The sequence below is a fragment of the Acartia tonsa genome, chromosome 1, assembly GCF_053477335.1.
Source record: "Acartia tonsa isolate MP-2025a chromosome 1, ASM5347733v1, whole genome shotgun sequence".
NCBI lineage: Eukaryota > Metazoa > Arthropoda > Copepoda > Calanoida > Acartiidae > Acartia > Acartia tonsa.
This window is the reverse complement of record NC_137260.1, coordinates 46,145,975-46,167,698: the sequence shown is the minus strand read 5'-3', so window position 1 is coordinate 46,167,698 and position 21,724 is coordinate 46,145,975. Positions and strand designations below refer to the sequence as shown.

General features: G+C 29.9%; 1 protein-coding gene across 3 annotated transcripts in view; it reads left to right on the top strand.

Moving 5' to 3' along the window:
* LOC145321930 (uncharacterized) overlaps positions 1 to 17,778 on the top strand; it is an 83,967-nt gene extending 66,189 nt beyond the window's left edge. For 2 of the 3 annotated variants that reach the window (XM_080163605.1, XM_080163596.1), the window contains exon 17: positions 15,722 to 17,778. In XM_080163605.1, the coding sequence (XP_080019731.1) occupies positions 15,722 to 15,827 (106 nt within the window). In that variant the 3' untranslated portion in view covers positions 15,828 to 17,778. The remainder of the gene's footprint in view (positions 1 to 15,721) is intronic. The other variant, XM_080163615.1, reaches the window with a different exon arrangement.
* Positions 17,779 to 21,724: the final 3,946 nt, after the last annotated feature.

Sequence of the window (21,724 nt, the reverse complement as noted above, 5' to 3'; positions counted from 1 at the left end):
GCTTGTAAAAAAAGTAAAAGTTGGCTTTTATTACTTTTGATAATGTCAATCTTTATTATTATTCTGTCCTATATACAGATATTTTAATGTTTAATGTCAAATGTAAAAGTCTAACTTATATAGATTTATTTGCCAGTCATAAATAACCAAAATAACAAAACAAAATACATATCGATAATAATATCTGCATCTAAAAATGAGTATAGCCTTTCTGCATTTCAGATATCATAAAATTCTATCAGTCACTCTTTTTGTTTTCTAAATATACAACTTAATTTAAAGTAAAAAAAACCCATTATTTTTTTTTTATATACAAGCCATATGTTCCCTAAATATGGTTGGTTACCCAATTTTTCTTTTCTAATACATGTTTACTAGTCTGGTTTAGTTTGCTTAATTAACCATCAAAACTTGTACTTTTACTTTTAAGAAATAGCTTAGAATTACTGACATTAATTAGGTTGGCAGATTAATTAGGCTAAAGAGGCTAGATCTAGATAAATAAGACGTCCAAGCTTTTTGTTATTGTTGGGGATAAAATGAGGGTTTTCAATGTTTTTTTTTTGTGGGTGGGGGGGGGGGGCAGGAATAATCTAATTTATTTATAAAAGATTTGGAATTATACAGGGAATATTAATTTTTAATCATCCTATTGTTTTTTTTTAAGGAAATAATTAAAATCTGTTTATATCTACTTGTTTTAATAAATTTGATAAATGTTTAAGATAACATATTACAAATTATGCTCGCAACAAGTGTAATGATAATAAATATTACCTTACCCTTTACTCTCTATATATATATACATTATTGCCTCATGTATAAATAAATTGGTAAATATAAAAAAAATCTTTAAAATTCATGAAAATCCGTGGATTTTTATTGACTTACATCTTTAGAAATAACAAAATTTAATAATCTATTACTGCACTTTTCTTTTTTAGTTCTTTTTATTTATTTGGCATGTTTAAACGTACTATTTAACAAAAAAAAAGTTAAAACCTTTTAAATAATCACATATCTTCTTCAACTTTCCCTGCATAACCTAATCCATTTCTTTCCACGAGTTATACTTTCTTGGAACTAAGTCTTTATTGTTTTTTTTTATCGCTGTATTATATTGTAAGCAGACCACCATATAACTATGCATGTAATCAAAAGTTCTTCTCGTAAATCTATCATAAATAAACAAAGCGCATATGCATATACCTCCCAAACCCCTTGCAATCAAATTATCTCCCCCCAAGGCCCACATAAGCACACATCCATCCCATCCCCCAAAGCCCCATAACACCAACAAAAAGTTACTACTGAATATAGCCCTTCCTTGTTCCTTTATAACGTTAACAAGGACTTGTAGGCAAAAGTTGAAAAGTTAATTCCTCATTTTCATAAGGCAGTTATAAATGGTATATCTTTTAATGCACATCTTTTCTATAAACAGAGTGAATAATTTACTTTATAGTTCTTGGTTGTAGTGATAGTATTCTTTATTTGAGTAATATTGTATACATAATTTTCTAAATAATGATTAATAAATTTCCTGTTACTTCTTTGATAATGTTTTTTATATAACCATCAAATTGATTTAGCCTTGCTTTTATGGATATGTCATCCTTGTTTAAAGAGAATTATTAAGTTTCTAAGCAAGTTGTGACTAAATAATATTATACTTGATTTCCAAATTTAGCGAATGTGATTTTGTTCTTTGCTTTTTTAACCTTAAATGAAGTTCTCCTTGAGACATCCAAAGTTGAATCTTGATCAAAGGGCAAATATTTTATCCGTTCGGACAAAAGTAATTTGAAAAGGAATCAAATTGAGAAATGGATTATTAATTCTTCTTTTGAGCGTAGATGAGAGAGAGAGAGGAAGAGAGAGAGAGAGAGAGAGAGAGAGAGAGAGAGAGAGAGAGAGAGAGAGAGAGAGAGAGAGAGAGAGAGAGAGAGAGAGAGAGGAGAGAGAGAGAGAGAGAGAGAGAGAGAGAGAGAGAGAGAGAGAGAGAGGAAGAGAGGAAGAGAGAGAGAGAGGAAGAGAGAGAGGGAGAGATAGATAGATACAAAGATAGATAGATACAAAGATAGATCGAGAGAGAGAGGAAGGGAAAGAAATAGAGATTAGAGATTCAAAGAATTAAAATTAATGGCATGAAAAAAAATATCTAAAAATGAATTTGAAAAAGAACTAAGGCGCTATACTTAAAAAAACTAAAAATACAAAAGGCATTTTAAAAGAATTCATTATCACTTTATTAGTACTTTTCAATTTACAAACTAAATCAGGGAGGGAGAGGGCATTGGACTATACATTACTTTGGTACCCGAAGTTCTCTCATTTATAAGCTTAAAAACTTTGAGAACTTTTATAAAATTTTGATTATTCAGCCTAACCTTTTTACCTATAATTTAAATATAATCTCCAGAGAGAGAAATTTTGTTGGGATGTATATAAATTTATCGTCCTTGTCTTATCCCTTAAGATCCCTGAGATGAAATACTAGAGTTGCTGGAGGCAGACATGTCTAATATGTGACCCTGACCAACACAAAGCTGACATAATAATCGTTGCGGCGATATTTTTCCATTTCTACCCTGAAGAAAGTTGACAAGTCTTTTGTTGTCAACTTTATTGTCCACTGAGATAATTCAATTAGTATTAACTTACAAAAGAACTTGGAAATTGAAATTTCATAAAAATGCTTTTTTTGTCAATTTGTCTTTCTGTCTGTCTTGTCTGTTTGATTGTCTTTCTGTCTATCTTGTCTGCTTGATTGTCTTTCTGTCTGTCTTATCTGCTTGATTTTCTTTCTGTCTGTCTTGTCTGCTTGATTGTCTTTCTGTCTGTCTTGTCTGCTTGATTGTCTTTCTGTCTGTCTCGTCTGCTTGATTGTCTTTCTGTCTGTCTTGTCTGCTTGATTGTCTTTCTGTCTGTCTTGTCTGCTTGATTGTCTTTCTGTCTGTCTTGTCTGCTTGATTGTCTTTCTGTCTGTCTTGTCTGCTTGATTGTCTTTCTGTCTATCTTGTCTGCTTGATTGTCTTTCTGTCTATCTTGTCTGCTTGATTGTCTTTCTGTCTGTCTTGTCTGCTTGATTGTCTTTCTGTCTATCTTGTCTGCTTGATTGTCTTTCTGTCTATCTTGTCTGCTTGGTTGTCTTTCTGTTTTTTTGCTTATACTTGTGAGTCTTTCATGCTTGATTGTCTGTCTGTCTTATCTTCTTTCTTGTTTGTCAGTCTTTTCTGTTTGCTTGTCTTTCTAACTGTCATGGCTGCTTGATTATCTGTCTGTCACTTGTATTAAAAGCTTGTCTTGTCCGCCTGCTTGTTTGTCTGGCTGTTTGTATGCTTGCTTCTCAGTTTATCTTGTCTGCTTGCTTGTCTGTTTGTCTGTCTAGTAAGTTTGCTTCTAAGTATGTCTTGTCTTCTTATTTGCATGTCAGTCTGTATGCTTACTAGTCTTTCTGTCCACCATGTCTGCTTTCTAATTTGTCTGTCTGCTTGTTTGTCCATCTATGATAGTTAGCTTTTTCTGACAAATCTTTTCTCATAAAAGTTCAAAAAATATACTTCCTTTTCATAGGACCAATTGAGGTTAAAGCCCAAAATTAAATTTAGTTCAGTTTTGAATTAACAAAACCAAATGTCATTGCCAAATAAAGATAACCTACCTATTGTGGTTAATAAATAAAACAAGAACAACAATATAACTTCGAAACTTAACTTATAGTTAAAGTATTAGATTAAAGGCAAATAGGATAATTAAAACTTTTATCGTAAAAAAAACACTTTTAGATCCTTATACAATATCTAAATATACTATTGTTTTGTGATGTGCATTTTAAGTCAGGAATTAGGTTTAACCAACTATAGAAAAAATCTAAAATAATATCTGGGAGGCAGATAAAAAGGTTGTATTTACCGCGATGATTTGCCCCCTTAAAATCATGAAAAAAACAGCTTAAACTACCAAATATTATTCCATTTTAATTCAGTTGTCGGTTACAGCTGGAACCAGGCAATTACAACAAACGAAAAGACAGACGAAAACTAAATCAACACTCAAAGAGGAGCTTTGCATGTGATAATAATAAGGAAAACAAAGATGAAAAGATATTTTAAAATTTGATTGTGTGGTCTTTAATTACCTGACCTCTGACTTTATAGGGATCAAAGTTTAATATTATATATGTTATTAAATAAAAGAGCTATTGGTATTATCCTGTCAAATCTTGTAGGGCGAAGCCTAAACTTTTGATGACAAAATAACTTCTTATATAATGACAGGGTACATTCTATTAAGCAATAGATATAGAGAAAGAAAATTAAACTGTATACATCTTTTTCCGATTTTTCATACTTTCAATGATTAATCCTTGTGTACAAAAACCTATTTATATCTATGATAGGTTTGTCAGTATTTATAATAAAGATTCTAAGGTCCTTATTAGGACTTCTAGACAAAGTTCGCGTAATCAAAGGGTTAGTTGTCTGTACTAGAAAGCGAGATACACTAAATAAGATCTAATATTGTATACAGCCCTCTAGAAGTTAAAATAATTACTGTAGACTTAAAGTTAGGAAATATTATAATAGTAGTTTGGGCAGGCCATTAAAAAAGAAATTGGGTTAATCTAAACTGATCTAACAAGCTTCACAGATGTTCTATTATTTAACCAGTCTGTTGCACAACTACAATAATGACGGATTCATTAGAAAATAAAAAACTATTTAAAACATTTATCTAAAGCGAATAAAAAAGAAGTTTACATTATATTTCTTACATGATTGATCACTCATTGTCGACTGCAGATTTGTAAAAAATGAAAAAATTTAATATATTTACTGACGAACTCGCCATTTTCTTGTTGCTTTGATGAAAGGAAACTGAGTGGATTTTTGTCAAGGTTAATTATATAATAGTGACGCTTACTTTTTATATAACTTTTTTTTCCATAGAAGCGTAGCAACTCTACTAAAGTGTTGTATTGTGTTTTCTGTTGTAGTTGGCGCAAATGAAACATTTTCTTAAGTAAACAAAAACTAAACAGTCTTTGCAGTAAAAATATCTGTGTTTTGTTTACCCTTACTGATATTAAGATGCGTGCACAGAAATATCCAGCTGGGCGTGCTCCGTGTGGGACTAAAAAGGGTTAGAATGTCTCAACAATTTCGTTTTTTTTCAGGAGAGTGTTGACGCCCCAATCTTTCACGCCTCATATTGTTATTAGAAATATATTTTTTTTCATAATAATAGATATTATATTTACCAGAATTAAATTATTTTGAAATAATTGACGTACATTTGTATTTTGTTCTATCTTAACCCAATGTTATGAATCATTTCTTTCTTGTTAAATGCTTTAATAGAGTTATTTTATATCAGAAATATATTTATCTTACGAATTCTAAATTGTTAGAGGACATTCCCAAACTTAAACTTATTTACAAATTTGATTTTCTTGCATATAATATCGAAGCCGTTACAAATATAAATTCAACGAACATTTGTAATAGATTTAACTTAAGGATTGCCCTATTGACAAAATAAGTACATTACATCCGTTTTTACTTTTTGCTGAACATAATTTGACACGTCTTTAAACTTTTTATGCTTTATAAATTATAGCCAGACAGATAAATCTTTAGAAAGGAAATAAATAAGCTGTTCGTTTGACTGGAGATCATTTGTTAGGATATCAATGAAAATAGGAAAAATTATCAACTTGAAGGTCTTTGGAAGTAATAAATTTATTATGTTTCGGAAAAGGGTAAAACACTCAGGAATCTAAAGGAATAAGATAATGGCAGATAAATAGTTTTACATCCACAAAGGTGATACGCAAAATTACCCCTTCTGTAGATTACAATTAATGGTTGTAACGTTTGTACTCTCAACCTAATGAACAAACCAATCAAAATTTTAAAAAGTCTCCAATATTGTTTAGCCAACTTATAGTAATAGTGTAATGAACAGCCAAAAATCCCCTCTATTCCTGTAAAACACTAATTTATAAATTGTTTTCATAAATAAGATAAAGTAAATTTCTTAAATTGGATTGTGTTGTTTTTGATAATTTGAAGCACTCGAAATAGCTTTTGATTAGTAAAAAAGCAAATAATTCTTAGACTAAAGATAGTTAAAGGAAGCCTGTAGAAAATACACCGCTCTAACTGCTAAAAAACTGCAACAAGTAGACCCAATGCCCCGAATTTGAAGCCTCCAGTTTTTATAACAAAAAGTTATAGGCATTTTAAAATAACATTTTAAAGATAGTTGAAATTTTTTCAGTCGTCATAAAATTCAATATTAGATTACACGAGCTAAAAGCAAAATTTCATTTAGTAAGCCAGTAACTGATTACATTTTTACAATATAAACGCCCCTTTCCATACTCAAAATCTCTCAAAAAAATCGGTCTAACTCCTGTTTCTAAACGTAAAATATTACTTCCTCTTAAACGTGGTCAAAACTATTTTTTGTTTGTAATGCTGAAATTATTAATAATCAGTTATGAAATGATTATAATCACAATGAATCAGATTTTAATTATCTAAAACGGCGAAGAATGACTTTGTGTTTGAAACTAGCCATTTACACATATTGTAGAATGTCAGGAATATAAAGGGATAAGCCGATGGCCGATAATTTGATATACATCCCCAATGATGATACACAAAATTAACCTTCTGTATATTATAATTAGTGGCTGAAACTTTTTACACTTAACTAAATAAACCAATTAATCAAAATTCATTAAAAGTTCCCAAGGTTGTTAAGCTAACAAATAATGTACATTATGTCTATTAGGCAAAGCAGGCCATCAGAGATTCTATCACGCCTGTAAAAAATGGTATCGTTCTTTGGTCTTTAATAATGTAAGAAATAATTCATAAATAGTTTCTCAGAAACGAGCGCTTTTTAGAGCCATAAGGTCGACATAAATCCTTAATATTGCATATACATAAATAGACAAGGCGAGCTTAGCTTCGACTTGGGATTTATGAAAAACGGACGGCCGCATGTGGTTTTAACAGTTTATAGCCGCTTCACAAATATTGCTGATAGTGGCTGATTTGCAACTTTGTATAATAAAGTTGTTTAAAGTAAACAGTCGTTAGTCTAGATCATTTAATCTTTTTATGTAAGAATAACATTTTATTTGACCAATGGCTAGTCAATACTGATAAAAAAAACCAAGGATGAAAACATTACTTAAATACAGGATGCTTAATATGTACATATGTAGATTTAAGGGCTTGATTTTAGAAATGCTTTGCTTATATCATTATACTTGATGGACCTAGTAATCTATATTTCTAAAATTAGGTAAATAGAATGATTATATCATGTGAAATACTGTTTTTCAAAAGCCAAAAAACCTCATGTTTAAAATTGACATATGAACTTTCTGGTATTGATTATTGAGTTGCTGTGCTATCTAATTTAAATTACAGAGAAGCCTCGCTGCTAATAGATAGTAGTTTTACAGTTTATTATTCAAAATTTATAATAGTATTTGTCTTGAAAGGGTTGCATAACTAAGTTAATGATTCTCTAATGATTGGTTTTAGTGTGAAATAAAGTCTGAGAAGTTATGCTGTAATAAATACTAACTTCTAGGGGCATTGCCCTGAGGTGTAGTGAAGGTATGAAAGAATTTTTTCTTTCTTTAGGATGCTCCTCCCCCCCCCACTCCCGAGAAAATAGCGCGAACTTTGTTTATTTATTAAGGATATTCCCTGAAAAGCAAAGCCCAATGAGCACGATCTGACAGACAGTCTTACATCGTTCAAATTGGCATAATAGTTCAATATTGAAAATAAGGGGAAGTACGAAATCTGGTAACAATTTAACCAGTGCTCGGCAAATAATAATCCACAATAATTTGAATAAGCCATTAAGTATCTAAAATAATGAAGACGTGAATGAGAAAATGATGATTATTACTTGTATGCTTAAAGCCAATTTATATAAAAAAAAACATTAATATATTGGCGTAGATTGAATGGAAACGATTGCCAAAAATGTGTAACCACAAAAAAGGAATTGTATAAGTTTTACTTTTTTATTCATTTACTTTTAAAATATTATTTCTTAGCACTTTAGTTTTGAACAATGTTTTTTTAATTGTACACACTTATTTTAAAATTCAGACATTTTTTATATAGAAATTTGTAGAGCTACTAATAATAAACAGGGCTCAGCAGCCTAGCCTCAGCCTCAACCCCGCTTGTGTGCAACAAAATAAATTCGAATAGATGGATTGTCCGTTTGGGAACAGGTTTAGACATCCAGCTGACCTTTAAAGTTATAATAGTAAGATTTCACTGAGGCTTACAAGCTGCTGCTGAAGCCTGGTAATAACATGATGTCCTTAGTGCATAATCTCTCTTATTCATGTCATAAGCATTTTCAAACTAATGCAAGGATCATATTTTGCAAGGGGTTTTCAAAGGATGTTAAAAACTACTTTTAAAAAGTAATACAAAGCGATAAGTGTACCCTTCAAAAACTTTTATAAAAATGTTGTTAGACATTGCTGGTACCCAATGTTTTAAACAAACCATCATAGATTTATGGGGACCAGTATAAGTTTCAGGCCCTCCCCCTTTTGTAATAAAAGATTTGGTAACGGTAAGGTCCTTTTCATTTAGATGATGTTTTGTATCATTTTGGTAAACCAAAAAATAATTTAGTCACAAGATTTAAAATTAGTTAAGAAATTTAAGAATGAAACTTAGATTCTACTTAGCTGCATTACTGAACAAGAAACAAAGAAACATACTTATTTTCAATTAATTTGCAGTGAAGGTTATTATTAATGAGAAAGCTAATATCAAACTAAGCTCTTTATAATGCATACATATATAAAAATACCTATAATTATAAATACTTTAAGAACTTTATAATCATTTCTTAAGTATATGATTAAGTAAATGGTTTGGATTTTAATGATCTTATTGTATGACTTTATGCCTTTTGATGCTTTATAACTGCAGTTTGAAAAACAAATAATAACCATTTTAATACGTCCATTGAAGAAGCAAATAGTCTATAAGCATAGTATATGGACGAATAACAAGAGTATTTTATTCGAAATTTATTTATGAAATCGTCAGCAAATATTTCCAACAACTATCTTTCATATTAACTCAGAAAATATCTAAATTTCCCCTGTTTAAATTTGTTTACCTCTAGAGCATTACAGACAGATTGACGAACAAAGAAGTTATAAAGTAGAATTTCATGAAGCAAAAAAAACAGCTGAGTAATTACATTTCTCAAGACGAACAGACTACGTGAACTAGAGTAGCTTTGCTAATAAAAAATAATTTTTTTCTGAGTTTAAGAAAGATTTTAGTATGATTGGTTTAACTAAATTTTATGTTTATGATATCCTTAAACCCTAAAAAAAGCAATAACTGTCTCTTTTAATCTTTGATTAAATAAAATTGTATTATCAGAACCCCGAAATGAAATACTCTAAAAAGAGAAATATGTCGTATCAATTTATCTTTGCATTGCATAGACGATTTTTTAATGAAATTATGTAGAATGGGCATTCTTAGAAAATCTATGTGAGATCTTAACCGACAAAAATTAAAAACCTTTTAATTGGAAAGCAGTTTTTGTAATAATTTTAATAACTTTACAGAATTATTAGATAACATGAAGTATAAATACAAAATTGACCTTTAGCTTTAGGCACACCCCCCCCCCCCCCTCCTAATTTTAATCTGCTAGTAGTTAATCCTTGCACCCAGTGGTGCAGCGATAATGTCCAAAAAAGTGTGTGTTTATACCCCCCATAAAGACTTATCTCGTGCACATTTCAACCAATAATATAGGATTTGGCGCCTTTTGTCAAACTAGCCTTGTGGATTTTTTTTTAATAGTTGAACAACAAAAATTGGTGGTTGTACTAATGAAAAGTTGTCATGGCTCACATATTATCGACGTACATGCCATTATTTATTGATCCATATTGGCATTTAATAATTTGATTATTTCGACTATATACCATGAAATGATAGTGGGCTTGAAAGACAGCAAGACAGCTGCCTGCCCCTAATGTTTTTAAAAGAAAAAGAGAAAGAATTTCTTATTCTTGCTTATTTTGCATATGCCCAAGTAAGCATTCATAATCTGTTTACAATACGCATAGCATATGATTGTCAAGCTGTCACAGATAACTTCTCAGCAAAAAAAAACTGATCTAATCCTAAAAAGACAGATGATTAAAAAGAACCATGACCAAGCCTAGATAATATGTATGTATTGTATATAGTGTTAAGGCGTACATTAAATTTTTCAAAACAGCATTTTAGCAAAAATAAAAAAATGTACATCATATTGCCAGAAAGTTATAAAATATCTAAATTTTGAAAATTAAATGATTTTTAAATATCTATGATTCTATTATATCATATCAAAAAAATACTTTAGTTGAAAAGACATTTAGAAAAACATATTTTTTATAATGTCAGCCTCAATCAATTTACTTGCCATAGTCGACATAAAAGAATGTCGATAATATTGATGTAACTTTAGTCGAAATGACCATCGAAAAAATTTCATATAAAATATAAAAGTTTGCTTAAATGGTTGGATACCTTATGTTTAATCTTATCCAAAAGACTTTACATTGATCAATCTAAATCTAAAGTTTTTGATAAGCCGATCATTTCCGCGTAATCACCACTCTAAAAAATCTCTTCAGAAGTGAGATATTTTTTATTTTGATATCTCAATGACACTTAATCCTTCGACACAGTATTTTTATTTGTGGTCAAAGATATTTTCACTTCAACTTCTTAGAGTGAAATGTAAACATTATTTTTTTTAGAGTGAATATAAAACATTAGTGGGTGTTAGGCCAATATTACACTTTTAATGAGCTATACCTAATTTTAAGCTTTATTTATGATCATATTAATCTTCAAAAAGTAGCCCTAATGTTGTTGCAAAACAAAATCGATTTTATATAGCTCTATTGATATTTAGATATAGTTAGTATTTTATTCTAAAACAAGATGTCATACTTTCATAACATGCGAAAGATGCGATGAAAATCCATTAAATAATGAATTCATGATTAGATTTATATTCATTATGACCGCTAAAAGTTGTGTAAAAATGGTAAATAATTGGTTAGCGTGAAACAAGTTGAAATACACGGGCAAATAAAAGAAAAAAACAGATTAAATGAAAGGTTAAAAAAAATGTTATGTGCATGCATAAGTACAAAGTGAGGGAAGCTAAGCATTAAAGAGGCTCTTCGTTTAAAAAATGAGAATAAAAATAGTCCTTTCAAGTTATTATAAATTTCAAATTTAATAAGCTAATTGTTTTGTACACTAATTTCCTTATTAAAAGTGTTTACCTACACACTATTTGAAGCCAAGGCTATTAAGAAAACAATGAGTAAATTATGACATTGTATTCATTCTACAAAAACATTTAGATCTGTCTGTTTAGATTAGTTTACAGATAATTGATTTTTTCTTTGGTAGCCTTGAAATTTACCCTTGCCGCGCTTCTTTGCTTCTAATACTTTGCACATACTTTACACATTTTCTATAGGTTCTACAGTCTTTAAGAACTATAGAAATACATTAGAATAAAATACTTTACTCAGTCTCTAAGTTACAGTTAGATAATGTATAAAATAACTATAGGCACAGCCATTTAGAATTAAGTTTCACTCGACTAATTCTTATATTTAACACCAGAGATAAAAGAATAATACAAAGACTAGCATCTATGCCTCCAGAGGCCTTTAGGGGCACTTGAGGTGAGGGAGGGGAAAGTAGACCCGCCACTTTCCTTTTTAGTTTTAAAAGAAAAAGGAAAATTGGGGGGATGGGGTATTTTAAATAGGGCCGATTTATCATGGGAAACTTCTCCCAAAATAATAATAAGATTTCCCTGGACGTATAACCTTAACCGCGAAGGAGGACCATGTAGGTCCATTGGTTAGCATATCTGAAGCCACAGTCACACACTCAGACATACCGTTTTTTTTATTTAAGCCAATATTAGTTATGTCATTAGAATTATAACATATGCTTTTAAATCTCACAAATGGCCAACTTTGACATTTGACAATTGCAACTAATTGTTTTTATTCCGGTCACCTATCCCTAGGTCCATGGCACAAGTCACAAAACATGGATGATCATTGAATTATATAAAACTTTAAACATGAAAGGTGTTTTCTAACCAGGAAAAATCTGGAATGAAATATTTTTGCGTGATTTTCTTTTGTTGAACTTTTTGAACGTCACAAATATTCAAGGACTTGAAATATTTGAAATATGTGCATACAGTAAAGTACAGAACAATGAAGTATTTTACGTTCTTGTCGTTGTCAATTGTCAATAGAGGGATTTGTTGATATTTTGACTGGCTAGCATAAATGAACTATAGAGGAGCTATAATTCTGAATTTTAAAAAGTAGAAGTATTTTTATAAAAAAGAACTCAAATATATAACATTCACGAAATAATTAGTTAAAATGCCAAAAGCTCAAAATTGATTAATTATTTTATACATAGATAAATACAACAATAAAACGGCACACATTAAAAAGTTTTTCTTATTTTTATCAAATCGAAATAAAAATAAATACACATATATATATAAACTTATCAGTGTATACTGTGTGACTTTAAAAATCTTCTATAATTTTTACAGTGTAGTAAATGTGAGCATATTTTCATATCAAATCAATTATCTCGTGTCTGTCTGTCTGTCTCGTCAGATTTTTCTTGCTTTGTCTGTGTTATGTTATTTTCTTAGTACCAAAGAAACTCCATAACTCACTTTGTCCGTCAACATCCAGAGGAGGAAATGTGATTTATTAATTTGCGACCAGAGACATATGGCCTTTTTGTCTGAAGAATCTCCAGAAAAGTATCTACACTATTTATGAAAACTGTCATCCTTGTTATTATTATCATATTTATAAGTTGGACTCATTGTCGTAATTTAACATAATTTCAAGTTTGATTCGAGTGGCTTCGAAATCGATTAATATCTGCTGGAATAGAAACGTTTCTCAGTCATGCTGAAAATTCATGAATAATATCGTGATAACAGACAGTTTTCTACTAAAATTAAAAGAAAAATATAACAAAACTTTTTTTAATCTCATAATTTTTCATTTGTAAAACCGTGAAAAGTTGTCTTTAATACGATGGGATTAATAACTATTTTGAAATTTTCTATTCACATTAGGCCAAACCTATAAGATTACCTAGGCCAGCTTTGAAGTTAAGGTTTCCATAGTCTTAATGGAATATATATAAACATTATCTTTTAGTCTAGCCTAGGCAATTTTACAGGATTTGGCCTTTTTTCTTACAGTGTTAATAATTTTGTCTTTGTATATCTTTCTTTCTCTCTTTCTAAAGCCAATTCTTCTTATTTTAATTCTTTTCCTTATTTAAATTCCTAGCCCGGCCAACAGACAGCGAATTAAATCAAGTTGATTTATGAATAAGTTTTTTTTAAGCACAGCATCTATACAAGTATGTATAATACATATTATAATTTAAGGTGGGGAAGGGTTAATAATAGTCTCAGAAATGTCTGAAAATCATAAAAAAATGGGAACGTTGACATCAGGTTGGTTTTTGAATCGAACAAATTTCATATGAAAGCATTAAAGATATTTTAATGTAAATGTTATACTCCTTGAAAAAAATATTTTCTTTTGAAGGGAAAGGAAATCACTCCCCCCCCCTATCTAAAAAAATCTTGGTCGTCCTTGGATACATATAAGCTTTCTTTATATTTAGCAAAGTTATTAATGTGGATGCTATCATCCCTGTTTTAGAATAGATATGTTCTATGTATGTTCCGAGTTGAACATGTTTGTTTATAAGGATGCAAACCATTAGGTTTAAGGATAAAGGAATAGTTACGTTCTATAATAAACAATTGTTTTTAAAGCATTTCAGTGAATTAAATATGATTAAAAGAATTTTTTATAGTGCCTATAAAAAATGAGGTCATACTGACCTACCATTGGTCAATTAAAATGCTACAGATAATTCAGTTTGTGTATTGACCCATCATTGGTCATTTGTATTGTAGGAAGTCTTTTTAATATTTATTATAAAGAGCTTCTTTTTAATAAGGCTTTTTTTAAATGGAATCCTTAAAGTTGGGGTAGTAATACCATTTAACAGCTACTTTATATAACAAAGTCTCATAGTTTAGCAACTTCGATATCCCGCATAAAGAGTTATGTCTTCATCAATATCAAAGATAGATAAATATAACGTTTGATGATTTGAAATAGCTAGTTTAATACACATAGTTTGCATATTCCTAAATCTATGAAAATCTGCCTAAAGCCAAACTTTGAATACATTATTGACCAGAGCATTTACTTGCATTGCAAACATCTTAACTGACATGCGAATTTGTAAATATTCTGCTTGTTCTAAAAAAATGATTAATGTTTAAATTATGAATCAAATCACTTTTTGTTTCATTCAAACATACAGTTTATTTAATTCTGTTCTCCCATATATTATTATTATATAAAAGCAATAGAATGTCTACGCTGAAAATTTATAATTCTCCTTCACAGTGAAGCCCTGTGTAGGTTTTAAACTATTTTGGATAATGTTACTTATACCCTCCAGAGAGAAAAAAAATTACCCCACATTTTTTTATATATGTTAATTTTCCATTTAAACAAAATTGAAAGTGGAGGGTCAACTTCAATCCTCCTCCCCACCCTCCATTCCCTCATATGCCCCTAGAAACTTCTAGGGGCGTAGCTACTAGTTTATAAATATTTGAAAGCCACGAAGATCCTTGCACTTAATGCATTATCTTAAATTAATCTTATTATTCTTGAGAAATGCATGTTGAGTGGGTTTATTTTGGACAATATTATACTGTTTGGATATTGATTAATATATCTTAATATGCAGCCTATGTACATGTAAGTGTGTCTTAAAATGTCAGTCTTTAATCTAGAATACAAGGATAGGTAAATCACAGATAATTAAAAAGAAGTTATATGATATATTCTTCCCTTTATTGTAAAGTTTAATATTTTTAATTTTTAAAATTAATTTCCTACAAAATGAAAAATCTTTGTTTGAAAGTAGAAAATAATTTTTTACCTTGTTGTCTTATCCCTGTAACCCCTGTATTTTTCTCACATTTGCCATTTAAATACACATTTAAACTTCATAACAAAAGTGGTTAAACTCCACATAGCACTGTCTGTCAATCACTTTATGAAGAATTCATCGGTTCATGTTTATCTATTTCCGTCTTTGTGTATTATGTAATATGTTGTATGGTAATATTTAGAATTTTTTTCATGTGAAAAAACACATTTATAGATATGTAATATGAATGTAAATCGACATATGCATTTTAACTGCCTATGTATTTACTTTTTAACTTCTGTGAAGCAATATCTTAACAATAAACTAAATTTTTAGGCTTAACATTATAAAAATAGCATTATTATTCTAGCTTTTCTGGGCTCATAATAATGTAACAATGTTAAGGGATCTAAAGGGATAAGCCAATCGCCAATATATTGATGCACAATGTACATCCCCAATGACAATACACAAAATTATCCCTTATATCTTAAAACGTCTGGATATTCAACTTAATAAAACAGCCAATAAATTTCAACGAAAGTCGTCGTTATTCCTGATTCTAATTATTCTTTATTTTTTTTCAGTGGTAACCGCCGACCTTCCGGCTATACCTACGGCCAAGACTTTTTCCACAACTTCAGAGATTTTGCTGATATCAAAAGAAAAGCAAACAAGGGATACTATTACTGAACTTAGATAAAGTGATTTTTATATCCTTTTTTCAAGTGAATTATTTCCATTGCTTTTGCCAAAAAGTAATGTCGAACAATTGAAAGTAGATTATAAAGGTAAAGTTTAAAAGTTACCCTGCAAAATATGTTTTTGTGTTGTAGTTAGATTGTTTTAGTATCTTAAAGTATTTACTCCAATTCATAAGTTTAAATGTATTTTAAGATAAATTCTTGTTAAATGTAATTCTAAAAATGAAGTATTGAAAATTAGATATTTCTAGTCTAAATCTAATTAAACCATACATAGATGGTTATTAGATCAATTAATATCATTCTCATTTTCTTTTCTTCTTCATTATGCTTTACAAATTTATTATTTTGGGTAAAATCATACTTGAACTTGTAGTACAATTAAATCATCTTTTAAATACCATTTAATGTAACATTTTATTGTCAAGTAAATTGTTATCTTAATGAGTAGAATTCATTACATAAACGTCCTTACTCTAATAACTGTAAATCCAATTTCCCGTCTGTCACCTATATTTAGCGGCCGACAAGATTTATTTAAAATTTCTATACAGTTTGTTCTGTTGCAAAACTTTTAAATATTCCTTGATGGACGCCTCTACCTACAAACTATATTGTACCTTAAACAGACTGCATTTAATGCTCAAATATTTTATTTGTATTTATCTATTTATTTTGAATGTGATTTGCTTTAAATAATGCGGCCAAGTAATGTATTAAAAATAGCTTACCATTTCATATTATTTTTAACTCTTTAAAAAAATAATTAAGATATTTTACATATTAATTTCAAAGTCTTTACAAACTGTTAAATATTGATGTGTGCAAATACAATTCAAATGTTCACATACAGATTTCTGTCAAGGTTAAATTTCAACTTAATTTTGTAGAAATGATTAAGAAAAATTGTTTGTTTTGTACTGCTGCAGGTAGCCTTATGTTCACAATATCATTGTCTTAGTTTCTTTAAATTATTTACAAATGAATTTCCTTTAGTCTAGTAATATTCAGGGACAGAGGACTTTGGACTGTAAATTATTCTGGACTCAAAGTTTAATAACCACCACGTAATTCATTTGCTCAAAGACTTTTGTTCACTTTTTATCGAATTTTGATTGGCTGGTTCCAAAATAATTTTAGCAACTGTAGGGTTATTTTTGTTTATCCTTATTAGGGATGTATATAAATTCATTGTCCATTGTCTTATCCCTTAAGATCCCTGAGTAATATTCGATTAAAATACTTACTGCCAGTTTCAAAGTTATCTAAAAAAAACTTTAAGTACAATTTAAAAAAGGATTATGAAATAAAAATTGAGGTTATCTATTGTTAAAATAAAGTTATTAAAGCATACAAGGCTATCCTTACAAAAGCATTATATACAGGGTGCAGCGCATAAGTTGTTATTTTTGTTGTCATGTTTTTGGTTTTATATAATTTTTTTACTAATGCATTTTAAAAGCAAGTTTTGGTTTAGAAACAATTACATGAAATATCTCGTATTACAAAATTTATTGTTTTTAGTGACAACTCATGTTCTGCACCCTGTATATCCGTTTGTATAAGACTGGGGTGACACACACACACACACACACACACCCCAAGCTAAATTATTCCAATATAATAGCTTACAATTAACCAATATATGTCGAATTGTCGTTGCCATGACCATTGTTTTATTTCTTACGTTATTGTTATTGTTTTTTTTATTATTTTTGTTACACTTTTGTTTTAATCTGCCATTTTTTACTTTAAATCTAGTCAGAACAAAAAAACTTCTATTTCTAAAAGCTAACTTTAAATTCAAAATACAAATTAAATGATTAAGAAACCGTGGTTAAAGCTATATCTCCATATTTTGTGATACATAATAATGTTATTAATTTTGTTGTTAATTAATATTTTTGTTATCGGTTGAAATAAACTATTTTATCCATAAATCTTTTATTTGTATTGATCTATCCAAAAGGCTCTACTGATATTGAAATAATACATTTAACGATTACAATCATATTCTTCAGTTGCCAAGCACTAAAATGCTTAACTAAAATAACAGAATACCTGTGTGTGTCTCTGTTTTAAGATATCGTTATCCACCGATATGATTCTCCTTTACTGCGAATCTTACAAGTCCAAGGAAGATTTATAACCATTTAGGGGAGGGTACCTCAAACATCCAAAAAAATCACCCTGGATTTCTCTTTTCTTTTTTGTAACAAGAAATGGACAGGCGAGGGCCTCTTTATAACCTTATAGGTTCCCTTAAGTGCCCCTTGAGACATTAGGGGAGTAGCCACTAGTGGTCTAATGAAGTAAATATTTAAATTAACTAGAAAAATAAAGAAATAATCAATTGAAGAGAAGGACATACATTTTTAAATCTTCAAAATACTATTATAATAGCCGCTGAGATTAAATTTCTTATAAATTTTCTTTACAAAAATTAATTCTTATCCAGAGCGTTACTGACAGACGGATAAACAAAGTGAGCGGTAGAGTAGGTTTTTACTGGTTAAAGAAATCAGATTTTAAAAAAAAGTGTTACGGACTGGCGGAAAGATACTCTGTATATCATTTGTCTAATACTTTAACCGAACAATTAAGCATATAGATTACTACTAACACAATAATAGAACGCTTTACACTCTTTTTAAAATAAAAGTACAATTTAAGATAATTAAATTATTGCTTATCGAGAAAAAATAGCATGTATTGAGTATTCCATTTTGTTATCTCTAATACAAAGTAGAATGATGTCTGTCCGTTTCTTAAGATCTCGGTAACCACTGAACCAATCGGATTCTACTCTTCAGGGAATATACCTACTGGCCCTGTTGTAGTTTTAGGCTTCTTTCTTGGGGGGTGGGACACCCCCAACCCCCCCAAAAATAAAAAATCCCCCCTCAATTTTTTTTATTTTTTTTTTAAATTTGTGGGGGTATCTCCAGAGTTAATTATTTTTTTCTTTAATTACCTCTTTGGGAAAAGCCCCTAGCGGCTAAGGGCGAAGCAGCTAGTCTTGATACAAAGTAGAAACATGTCTGTGCAGATAAAGTTTAAAATCTCGCTAACTACACTTTGCTGATTAGGTTATGCTTTTCAGGGCCGTACTGGGAGTTGGACACTGCCCTTCTAATGATGAGATGGGTAACCTAGAATTCAGAGTCGAAGAAAATAGTCTTAAAAGAAAGTACTATTGGTCTTTCCGTCCTTACGTATGAAGCTTAAGATCTTGCCAACGTTCTGCCTATAAGGAAATATCCCAACTGGCAATACCTTGGTTTTAGACATTAATACCCCCCTCCCCCTCCTCCACCACGTATAAAAAGAAACATATTTTAAATAAGTATACATATATTTATATATGTACATATGTAGTACTCAATCTAATGGTAATAATTACAAGAGCCAAAGTATATAAAAGCAATGCTCTGGTGTGATTAAAATAAACGCCGGAGGTCCTGTAATACACACCTATGCAATGGATCTAATATATAAGGATATTAAGTATTAATTATTCAAGATAGTGAATTAATACATCCGTAAATTTTTGTCACATATTTTTATAAGGTTGAGAACATCAAATACTCTTTTTGGGAACATTTTTATGAACCAACAAGCAGTTTTTACCTATGATAGGTTTTGTGATTTTTAATACTTTAAGTTATTTTTCCTGTCATAATTATTGTTTCTATTATGTTAATTAAATAGCATTACTTGCCATTAGTTGAATGCTATATTCTTTATCAACATAACCAATATATTTTTAAAATACACAATTATTAAACACACCTATGGATAGGAAGGATCTTTCATAATAATAAAAGAGTATACAAAGTAAATACAAATTGATATATTGCTTTTTTCATCATATTGTTTTAGAGGAAGTCGGGAGCAATTTTTCAGGACTTGTAGGAATGTTCTCTGAAAAGCAAAGCGTCACCGTTTCAGCGGTTTGAGATTTCTTTTGTGATTTACATTCAGCGTATATGTAAATCAATAATCACTTACCGCCAATTTCAAAGTGGCTCCTAAGTTTTTAAAATAACAAAAATTTAGGACTTTAGTGATATTATTTTATCTTGAAGTTCTGTATCTCTGGTGTTACAATATGTAATAAATACAATTATGACCGCGCTATTTGACCACTTCAATTTAAACATGGAAGTTAATATATACTCTAAAAGCGTAGCTGCTCTATGGGTTTTTGTTTCCTATCCGACAGTCTGAAACACAAAAGCCAGGACAATGATTGGCCTGAATAATAATTAACCTTCACAACAAATTCAAAACCACATTTTTCTAAACACAGACGGACGAACGACGGACATTTAAAATCATAGATTAGCATTGCTTCTAAAAAGACATACACATTTTCCAATGTATTTTTTTGTATGCTTTGCAACAAAGGAACCTTAAACTAGAATTGGAAGCATAATTTTTTTGTAAGAATTTTTCCCTTGTTGCAATCAGATATTTTATTAGATTGAACTAATAACCAAACAACTTTAAAAATACAAAGTACCGTAAAGCTTAAATCAAGTATATATTTCTCGTTTAAGTAGCAAAGCTACTCTATTTGTCCTTCTGTCTGTTTGGTCATCTGTTTATCGATAATGCTAGGGTGGTCCGATTTTTTTACTACCAGATACTTTCCTTCGCTTTCTAATCATTGTACTTTCTTTAAGTTCTCCTTCTTTTTCTTTAACAGTCTTTCTCTTTTTACTCTTGGACGTAAAAAGATTAAAACGCGTGTAAGGTTTTGAGGTAATGGACGGGTGGACTGGATACTACATGTATAAAAGCTTCGCTTTTGAAAAGTAAAGTAATAGATGCTGTCGCATCGGACAAAATATTGAAGGTCATAAATAAATGATACTGTAATTAAAAGTCCTCATTAAAAGTAATTACTAAAAATGATATAGAACATTGATCTTATTTGTTAAAGAGCGACCAGCGTGCACAAATTATACAATATACTATTTTTATTTTATGAGGTTTAGCATTTATTTATTTATTTTTGTAAATTTTAATTATTAAATAGTTCTTATATAATAAAAGCTTCCAAATTTTTTACTTTTTATTTTCAAAAATAAAATAGAAAGTGGAGTGTCGACTTCTATCCCCCTCCCCTTCCTGACTTAGCTCAAGTGCCTCTAAAGCAGCCGCTAATCCTTATACTAAAGTAACAGGATGTTTGTCTGTGTGTTTGTATGTTTGTACCGAAGGATTTCGCTAACCGCTGAACCAATCGGGTTCTCCTTAACAGAGTAGCTTCTCATAGGTCCCGGGAAGGTTTATAACTATTTAGGGGGAGGGTACCACCAACCTTCCAGTAGAAATCACAAAAAATCTTTTTTTGCGTATAAAGACTTGAATGCAACATATCTAGGTATCGTAGAGACTTGAACATAGATAGGTATCGTATTATTTAAAAAAAAAACATTTCAAGTGCTACTAGAGGCCGCTAGTAATGAAGAAAGAAGTAAAATTGACAATCCACATCGGCAAAACATGGTGACTGAATGCCGTTAAAACAATTTTTGTATTAAAAGCTACTTTTGTAAGTAAGCCATCTTTTTAAATATTCAAGGTAACTTAATTCTAATAATATGCGAATTTGTAGACACAAAACAATTTTAACAGAATCCATAAGTATTAGTAACTAAGCAACAAAAATAATTGATAAACAAACGGAGAAAGGGATTTATAAGGCAGATATTCAGTATACATAAAAGAATAGATAAAGAGAATACTATGCTAAGTAATAAAAAATCACAAAATCATTAACTCAAATGAATATTCATTTTCTTGTAGCACGACCGACATTAGGTATCATCACAAAAACATCTAAAAGTATCTTAAATTTCACCCAAAGAAAACCAT